Source organism: Carassius gibelio, chromosome B3, assembly GCF_023724105.1.
Source record: "Carassius gibelio isolate Cgi1373 ecotype wild population from Czech Republic chromosome B3, carGib1.2-hapl.c, whole genome shotgun sequence".
NCBI classification, from domain to species: Eukaryota; Metazoa; Chordata; class Actinopteri; order Cypriniformes; family Cyprinidae; genus Carassius; species Carassius gibelio.
In genome coordinates, this window is record NC_068398.1 from 51,470,580 (window position 1) to 51,480,367 (window position 9,788).

Below are 9,788 nucleotides of genomic sequence, written 5' to 3' on the forward strand. Positions count from 1 at the left end.
CGTGAGAACAGAACAGACTGGGCATGTGCCAAACTCCAGGTTCACACACTGTCTGTGATGCGCCTTAGCGGATCAAGTTAACGGATCAGAGTGTTCACACTGCATGCGATAAAAGGCTAGAAAGCACGTCTGGTTTTGTGACAGAGCAAAGGAAATCTCTGTGCGAACAGAGAGATTCGCACTCGTACATTATTTTAATGTGCTTTCACGTTATATTTATGCGCTCTCGCTGCTGACCGCATACACATACTGCAAACACCTGAGGCACCGCTACAATTAATGCGCTCTATGAACAATGCATGGCAAAAAAAAAAAGTCCCTTTAAATAGGATTTTTTTTTATCAAATTTCTTTTCTATATGTCTATACATTTTGTTGCATTTTTACTATAGTATAATTTTGACTTACGTCTTTTCTAGAGACGTTACAACTTTTTGATAAAGCTCTAATTGGTTTTCTTTTGGAAATATGTTTCAACCATCAAATTAATCCTGAATGCATTTATGAATGTAGAAGCATATTTGGTGTGTATCACAATCGCAAAATTGATCAAAGAAATCACGACAGGTTTTTTTTTTTTTCTTTTTTTTTGTCCATATCGCACAGCCCTAGTTCATTCAATAAATACAGTTAACAATCTGGCTTCTGAGTACTAAGTTATTAACCCAACAACAGCGAGGTCAGTTAATTTTTTTTGAAGTGGGTCGCGCAAACATATGTGTGTGGTTGTGTGGGCCGTGAGTTGAAAAAGGTTGGGAACCACTGCTCTACAGAAAGCTTGAAATGTTTTTTAAACGAAAACGAATTGTGCAATTTGTGCAGTGGTGGACAGTAACGGAGTAGCTTTACTTCGTTACTGTACTTAAGTACATTTTTCAAGTATCTGTACTTTACTGGAGTAGTTTTATTTTGAGCAACTTTTACTTCACTACATTCCAAAGCATAAAATCGTACTTTTTACTTCACTACATTCTTCACTATTCCCCGCAGTTCCTGTGCCATCGTCTCCTGCTGCCTTCTCACTGCCATCATCCGGATTCCTCACCTCCTAACCACCATCTTGGATTGTTGTCTTCCCAGCCTTATTGTTCCCTTGTGTTTGTTTATTTTCATTAAAAACTGTTAACTCGCATTTGTTTCCACCCTTTCCTTTTCCACTCCACCGTCACAGAACGATCTCACCCATCATGGAAGCAGCGAGCACCAACACCCTCACGGACTTCATGCACCACAGCGTCAAACGAATGGATCAGCAGCAGGAGAGCATCTCGAACTCTGGACGCACTGTCCAAGCGCTGGTGGCACAGGTGTCCGAGCTCACCCAGCAGATCCATCACCTCACATCTCCCACTGCGTGTGTGGTTGTGTGGGCCGTGAGTTGAAAAAGGTTGGGAACCACTGCTCTACAGAAAGCTTGAAATGTTTTTTAAACGAAAACGAATTGTGGAAAAGTGGAATGGGGTTCTAACACTGTCACATTGTGGAGTGAAAGTTGTCATGAGCATTTTCTGGTTTCTGCTTGTCCTGTTGTCCATGTTTCTGTTTTTCAGAAGGAGAACATGGTTTTGCCAAACGTGCCCGTAGAGTATCTGGACCTGAAGTAAGTGTTCAGTAAGTAGATTTAGTGTCAGGTAAGTCTCCGCCTAAGGGCGAGTTATACTCTCTGTCTATTCCTGAGAGGGAGGCCATGGAGAAATACATTTCTGATTCCTCAGCCTCTAGGTTCATCCATCCTTCCTCTTCTCCAGCGGGGGCGGGATTCTTTTTTGTGGGTAAGAAGAATGGTTCCCTGTGATCTTGCATTGATTACCGAGAGCTGAACAACATCACGATAAAGAACACCTATCCTTTACCACTCATGTCTTCAGCTTTCGAGAGGTTGCAGGGAGCATCCATATTCAGAAAAATGGATTTACGTAATGCTTATAATTTGGTCCGCATCAGGAAGGGGGATGAATGGAAAACCGCCTTTAATACCACTTAAAGCACTTTGAATACTTGGTGATGCCGTTCAGGCTCTCCAACTCGCCCGGGGTTTTCCAAGCACTCGTTAATGACATGTTGAGAGATATGGTAGATCAGTTTATATATGTTTACCTGGATGACATACTGATATTTTCTTCATCTCCAGGAACACGTTCAACAAGTCAGATGAGTGCTCCAGAGGTTACTTGAGAATGGGCTTTTTGTCAAGGCGGAGAAATGCGTATACCATGCACAGTCTGTTCCCTTCCTAGGATATATCATCTCGTCCGAGGGAATACGTATGGACCCTGACAAGGTTAAGGCTGTGATAGATTGGCCATCCCCAGATTCCCGTAAGGCCCTACAGCGGTTTCTGGGGTTCGCCAATTTCTATCGGCGTTTCATTCGCAATTTCAGCCAACTAGCCTCACCTCTGACAGCCTTGACCTCCCCCAGTACTCCGTTCAGGTGGTCGGACGCAGCTGAGGCGCATCCTTGCACGTTTTTCTCTCATTGACTATCTCCTGCTGAACGTAATTATGACATTGGCAATAGAGAGTTGTTAGCCATCAAATTAGCATTAGAGGAGTGGCGTCACTGGCTGGAAGGTTCAGGGGTTCCTTTTATTGTTTGGACTGATCCTAAGAATTTAGAGTACATTAGAACTGCCAAAAGACTCAATTCCAGGCAGGCTCGGTGGGCACTTTTTTTCGTTCGTTTTGAGTTTACTTTATCGTACCGCCCGGGTTCCAAAAATGTCAAACCCAACTCTTTATCTCGCCTTTTTGATCCCTCCGCCCTCCCGGTGACTCCCGAATGTATTTTACCTGAGAAGTTAGTGGTCTCAGCACTCGTATGGGAGGTCGAGTCGAAGGTCAAGACGGCCTTACAAGGGGTAACGCCTCCGTCCGGTTGTCCACAAAACCATTTATTTGTGCCAGAGGAGTTAAGGTCTGAGGTTGTCCAGTGGGGTCATTGTTCTAATGTAGCTTGTCACCCAGGGATAAGTAGAACTAATGGTTTGGTTAGACAATGATTCTGGTGGCCACGTATGGCTCGCGATGTCTGATGGGCTTCTTCAACTGCTGTCTGTCCCTTCGAGACCCTGGTCCCACATCGCTCTAGATTTTGTTACCGCACTCCCGCCCTCTAATGGCATGACGGTCGTTTTGACCGAAGTGGACCGGTTTTCGAAGGCGGCACATTTCATTCCCTTGCCCTAATTACCTACAGCAAAGGATACAGCGGTCACTGTCCTAGATCACGTCTTTCGGCTTCATGGCCTCCCGGTAGACATGGTTTCTGACAGGGGATCTCAGTTCATATCCAAATTTTGGAAAGAGTTTTGCAAATTGTTAGGAGCGTCAGTTCGCTTGTCTTCGGGTTATCATCCCCAAAGTAACGGACAGTCTGAGCGAGCCAACCAAGATTTAGAGAGGACGTTGCGATGTTTGGTCTCCAAGAATCCTTCTTCCTGGAGTCAACAACTCTCTATGGTGGAGTACACCCACAATTTGTTGCCAGTGTCAGCTACAGGCCTTTCTCCGTTTCAGTGTAGTGTAGGGTACCAGCCACCAGTCTTTCCCAGTCTGGAATCTGAAGTCGCGGTCCCCTCCGCTCACGCGTTTGTCCAGAGGTGCCACCACACCTGAACCAGAGCCCGTGAGACTCTGCTCCAGATGAGGGAGCACACTAAGGCTAAGGCCGATCGCCACCGGTCAAAGCCTCCCGTTTACGTCGTGGGTCAAAAGGTGTGGCTTTCTACTAGTAACATTCCTCTGCGTTCTGTTTCCAATAAATTAGCTCCCAAATTTATCGGCCCGTTTACTATCACCAAGATCATTAGTCCGGTGACAGTCCGCCTAAAGCTACCTCCTGCGTACAAGAGAATACACCCCGCCTTTCATGTGTCCAAAATTAAACCCGTGTTTTATGCATGTATTAATCCGCCTACTCCAGTTCCCCCGCCGCCGCGTCTCGTAGATGGGGAACCAACTTATTTGGTAAATCGAATTCTGCACTTGAGAGGGAGGGGACGAGGATTCCAGAACCTGGTGGACTGGGAAGGTTACTGTCCGGAGGAGAGGAGTTGGGTACCTGCTAGGGACATATTGGATCACTCCCTTATTGACGACTACGATCAGCAGGTAGGCCCTTCTGGGAACTTTTTTGGATGGGGGGGGGGGGGTGTACTGTCACGGTTGGTAAATCTCTGGGTGTTTGCACTTTGTGGTGAAGTGTGTTTTGCGTCTGCACTGATTAGTTTGTGGGCGTCTCCGTTAATTTTCATCAGCAGCAGCTGTCACTCATTACTCATCCCCTATATATTGGCTTGTCTCACGTCTTGTGAGATTGTTTAATGTCGTTTACCCTGTTTGTCGGCTTCAGTGTTGTCTGCGTTGGATGTCTGTGTTTTCCCAGAACCTCATCCACTCTATGCACTTCCACTCAGCTACAAACACTCACCTTCGGCTCTATTCCCCGCAGTTCCTGTGCCATCCTCCCCTGCTGCCTTCTCACCGCCATCATCCGGATTCCTCACCTCCTCACCACCATCTTGGATTGTCGTCTTCCCAGCCTCATTGTTCCCTTGTGTTTGTTTATTTTCATTAAAAACTGTTAACTCGCATTTTGTTTCCAGCCTTTCCTTCACTCCACCGTCACACAGTGTCAAAACGTCTTGAACATCTTAAAGGTATTCCTGTTTTAGTGGTCAAATGCAATTGTCTCATCATTCACATAAAAAAAAACCTCAATGTTGATTAAATTTTTTTAATATTATTCAGTTTGAATTCGTTAAGGCATCAGATGAAGACAACAGATTGTATTATACAGTAGGAGGACAAGCTAAATGGGCTTTACCGCCGCGCATAACGCCACGGCAGTAACTGAATTAAGTTGCGTGTTAAAATAATTCGCTTAGCTACCGCCAGGTTGCGCAAAGGGATGAATTTCGAACTGACTGTTCAGTGAAAATGACACTTTGTAAACTAAGATGAATTTTTCAATTCAATTCAAGTTTATTTGTATAGCGCTTTTTACAAAATAAATCGTTACAAAGCAACTTTACAGAAAATTATGTTTCTACAATATTTAGTAGTAGCTAGTAGTTTGTGCACATTTGACAGGATTTTAGAAAAAAATAATAATAATAATACAAGACGTAGTCAGCTAGACGATGAACTATCAATATTATTAAGTTATTATATGATCCAGTCACACATTTAGCAATAATTGTTAGTTCTGTTTGTTGATTCAGGGTCAGCATCATCTGAGGTCCTCTGAGGGTCAGCATCATCTCTTCTCAGGTGTTCTGGATCCAGACTGGAGCTTGTTTAAATCCTAGTTACCACGGGATGTAAATCCCGTGGCGAAACATAGAAACAAAATACAGACATCATTAGCATAGCTGCTGATCCAACAAAGTAAAATTAGTTTAACCCAAGCTAAAAAATGCAACTTTGAACAGATGCAACTACACTCACAATTAAAAAGAAACATTATTCGAATGCTTGGCGAAAGAGATGTGTTTTTAATCTAGATTTAAACAGAGAGAGTGTGTCTGAACCCCGAACATTATCAGGAAGGCTATTCCAGAGTTTGGGAGCCAAATGTGAGAAAGCTCTACCTCCTTTAGTGGACTTTGCTATCCTAGGAACGACCAAAAGTCCAGCGTTTTGTGACCTTAGGGTGCGTGATGGATTGTAACGTGGTAGAAGGCTAGTTAGGTACGCTGGAGCTAAACCATTTAAGGCCTTATAGGTAAGTAATGATAATTTGTAACTGATACGGAACTTAATAGGTAGCCAGTGCAGAGACTGTAAAATTGGGGTAATATGATCATATTTTCTTGACCTCATAAGGACTCTAGCTGCTGCATTTTGGACGACCTGTAGCTTGTTTATTGAAGAAGCAGGACAACCACCTAGAAGTGCATTACAATAGTCCAGTCTAGAGGTCATGAATGCATGAACTAGCTTTTCTGCATCAGAAACAGATAACATGTTTCGTAGCTTGGCAATGTTTCTAAGATGGAAGAATGCAGTTTTTGTAACATTGGAAATATGATTTTCAAAAGACAAATTGTTGTCTAATATAACACCCAGATTTCTGACTGTAGAGGAAGTAACAGTACATCCGTCTAGTTGCAGATTGTAATCTACCAGATTCTGTGTAGTGTTTTTTGGTCCAATAATTAGTATCTCTGTCTTATTCGAATTTAATTGGAGAAAATTGTGTGTCATCCAATCTTTTACATTTTTAACACACTCTATTAGCTTAGATAATTGGGAAGTTTCATCTGGTCTCGTTGAGATATATAGCTGAGTATCATCAGCATAACAGTGGAAGCTAATTCCGTATTTTCTAATAATATTACCAAGGGGCAACATATATATTGAAAATAGAAGGGGACCTAGGACGGATCCTTGTGGCACTCCATATTTTACTGATGATAAATGAGATGACTCCCCATTTAAGTAAACAAAATGGTAGCGATCGGACAGGTAGGATCTAAACCATCTTAGAGCCTGCCCTTGAATACCTGTATAGTTTTGTAATCGATCTATGAGTATGTCATGATCTATGGTGTCGAACGCAGCACTAAGATCAAGTAAGACTAGAAATGAGATGCAGCCTTGGTCTGACGCAAGGAGCAGGTCATTTGTAATTTTAACAAGTGCAGTTTCTGTGCTACGGTGGGGCCTAAAACCTGACTGAAATTCTTCATACATATCATTTTTATGCAGGAAGGTGCTCAATTGAGCAGACACAACTTTCTCTAAAATTTTAGACATAAATGGAAGATTTGAAATAGGCCTATAATTTGCCAGTACACTAGGATCTAGTTTTGGTTTCTTAATAAGAGGCTTGATAACCGCCAGCTTAAATGGTTTTGGGACGTGTCCTAAAGTTAACGACGAGTTTATGATATTGAGAAGCGTTTCTTCTGCTACAGGTAACAGCTCTTTCAGTAATTTTGAGGGTACAGGATCTAATAAACATGTTGTTGGTTTAGATACAGTGATAAGTTTATTTAGCTCTTCCTGTCCTATGGTTGTAAAGCGCTGCAGTTTATCTTTGGGTGCGATGGATGAAACTGAAGTGTTAGACGCTGTAGAATCTACATTCGCTATTGTATTTCTAATGTTATCTATTTTATCAGTGAAGAAATTCATAAAGTCATTACTATTTAACGTTGGTGGAATATTTGAATCAGGTGGCATCTGGTAATTTGTTAACTTAGCCACTGTGCTAAATAAAAACCTAGGATTGTTTTGGTTATTTTCAATGAGTTTGTGTATATGCTCTGCCCTAGCAGTTTTTAGAGCCTGTCTATAGCTGGACATACTGTTTTTCCATGCAATTCTAAAAACTTCTAAGTTAGTTTTTCTCCATTTGCGTTCAAGACTACGAGTTAATTTCTTGAGAGAGTGAGTATTACTGTTATACCATGGTACAGTACGTTTTTCTCTAACTTTTTTCAATTTGATTGGGGCAACAGCTTCTAATGTATTAGAGAAAATAGTGCCCATGTTGTCAGTAATTTCGTCTAATTCGTGTGTATTTTTGGGTACAATTAGCAGTTGAGACAGATCAGGCAGGTTATTTGCGAATCTTTCTTTGGTGGCTGGAACAATAGTTCTGCCCAGACGGTAACGCTGCGACATATAGTTAATATCAGTTATACGCAGCATGCACGATACAAGGAAATGGTCTGTAATATCATCACTTTGAGGTACAATATCTATAGCAGTAAGATCGACTCCATGCGATATAATTAAATCTAGTGTATGATTAAAACGATGAGTGGGCCCGGTGACATTTTGCTTGACTCCAAAGGAGTTTATTAGGTCAGTAAACGCAAGTCCTAATGTATCATTTGCATTATCAACGTGAATATTAAAATCTCCCATGATTAGCGCCTTATCAACTGTAACTAGAAGGTCTGAGAGGAAATCTGCAAATTCTTTTAGGAATTCTGTATACGGCCCTGGTGGTCTATACACAGTAGCCAGAGCAAGAGATACATTAGATTTCTTTTGCATGTCTGACAGAGTAACATTTAGCAGAAGTATTTCAAAAGAGTTAAACCTGTATCCTGTTTTCTGGGTAACATTGAGAATATCACTATATATTGTTGCAACACCCCCACCACGACCAGTCTGACGGGGCTCATGCTTATAACAGTAGTTTGGTGGAGTAGACTCATTTAGACCAAAATAATCATTTGGTTTTAGCCAGGTTTCAGTCAAGCAGAGTAAATCAAAACTATTATCTGTGATCATTTCATTTACAATAACTGCTTTTGGTGCGAGTGATCTAATATTTATGAGCCCAAACTTTAAAAATTGTTTTTGTTCATTTACTTTACATTTTTCTGGTTTAATTACGATAAGATTTTTTCTAGATCCTACATTATATTTATATTTTGACCTCACTATTCGGGGAACAGACACAGTCTTAATAGGTTTTACAGCACAAGTACCTTTAGCATTTAAGCGGTTAGAACAAAACTTATCATAATGGTTATTTGAGAATTGTCTTACTAGTCACATGGAGCGAAGTGTCCTGGAGATGTTGTCAGAGAGAAGCTCCGCTCCAATTCTGCTGGGGTGTAATCCATCAGCGCGAAACAGTCTAGGACGCTCCCAGAAAAGATTCCAGTTATTAACAAATAGCAGTTTCTGTTCTTTACACCATGACAACAACCATTCATTTAAAGCAAAAAGTCTACTGAACCTTTCGTGTCCTCGTCGATACGTGGGCAGTGGTCCTGACACGACGATCGTCGCCGTGGGCGTCGTGCTGCGAACCGTCTCGATCAGGCTCCTGAAGTCCCTCTTCAGCGTCTCCGTCTGCCGCAGCGTGGTGTCGTTAACCCCGGCGTGAAGCACGACCGCTCTGGGGCTCTCGCCGTCCTTCAGGATCGCGGGTATCTGCGCAGAAACATCGAGAACACGAGCACCAGGCAAACAATGAGTGTGCACTTTACCTTCGGCTAACGTAGCACTTACGTGTCGGACGATGGAGTCTCCGATGATCACAGCGTCGCGTCCTGTCTCGCGGAGGGGAGCGAAGCGGTTCTGGATGGAGAGCTCGAAGGCAGGAGGGGGAGAAGTAGTCGCCCGGGACCCGGCTCGCGTCCTCCGCTGTGGATGCACCCAGGGTCCGTGGTGTCCCGGCGTCGCAGTGAAGGACATCTGGGAAGATCGCGTCCTGGGTGCACCGGGCCTGCGCAGAGAAACACACGGAGTAGACGTGGTGGGACTGTTAACAGCACGCTGTATACTTACCCCGGACTTGTGAGCGTCAGCCCGGGATGATTCCAGCGCGGCTCTCCGCTCTCTCAGCTTGGCCTGCCTCTGTTCCAGGTCGCGAATCTGCTTCCCCACGGCCTCGAGCTCGAGCTGCACAGAGTGGAGACATTCATCCGCCATTAAAGCAAGTAACAGTGAGTACAGCAGTGGTAATGTGTGAGAATAGAGTATTAGCAATGTAAGCGCAGTTTGCAGCAAACACGCTTGCTGATGCTAACTGGCTAAAAGCTAATAGCGGACCCGGGAGATCAAAATAAAACTAGTGATAGCGAGGCGCTCTGATTGTTTTTGTTGTAGAATACAATAGAGGATATATTCACGCGTTATATAAACGGAAACAATGATGTATAAAATTGATTTTTAAGTCAAAAATAGTCAATGAAAAGAATATAGTGACGGAGCTCAAACGCAGTACAGCCGTCAACAGGACAAGATGAAAGGACAAGTAAAACATCAATAGCATTATATTATTACATTTTAACATCCTTAAAGAGCCAGTAAGATG

General features: G+C 42.9%; 1 protein-coding gene across 4 annotated transcripts; it reads right to left on the reverse strand.

Moving 5' to 3' along the window:
- Window positions 1-4,972: 4,972 nt before the first annotated feature.
- LOC127951917 (uncharacterized) lies at window positions 4,973-9,462 on the reverse strand. 4 transcript variants are annotated; one of them, XR_008152760.1, is made up of 4 exons: window positions 9,260-9,462; window positions 8,981-9,197; window positions 8,513-8,902; window positions 4,973-5,306 (listed from the first exon to the last, which is right to left on the reverse strand). XR_008152760.1 is itself a non-coding variant. In XM_052550066.1 (3 exons), exon 2 carries the CDS (start codon window positions 9,164-9,166, stop codon window positions 8,516-8,518), a length of 651 nt encoding a protein of 216 aa, XP_052406026.1. In that variant the 5' UTR covers window positions 9,167-9,197; window positions 9,260-9,462; the 3' UTR covers window positions 4,973-5,306; window positions 8,513-8,515. The 4 variants fall into 4 exon arrangements, 3 of the variants coding, with proteins under 3 accessions (XP_052406026.1, XP_052406025.1, XP_052406024.1); XM_052550066.1 differs by having other exon boundaries at window positions 8,513-9,197; XM_052550065.1 differs by having other exon boundaries at window positions 8,981-9,462.
- Between the last annotated feature and the right edge of the window lie 326 nt (window positions 9,463-9,788).

Excerpts from the sequence above, each read along its gene's own strand:
- LOC127951917 (XM_052550064.1), bottom strand. The coding sequence starts at position 9,403 with ATGGCGGATGAATGTCTCCACTCTGTGCAGCTCGAGCTCGAGGCCGTG.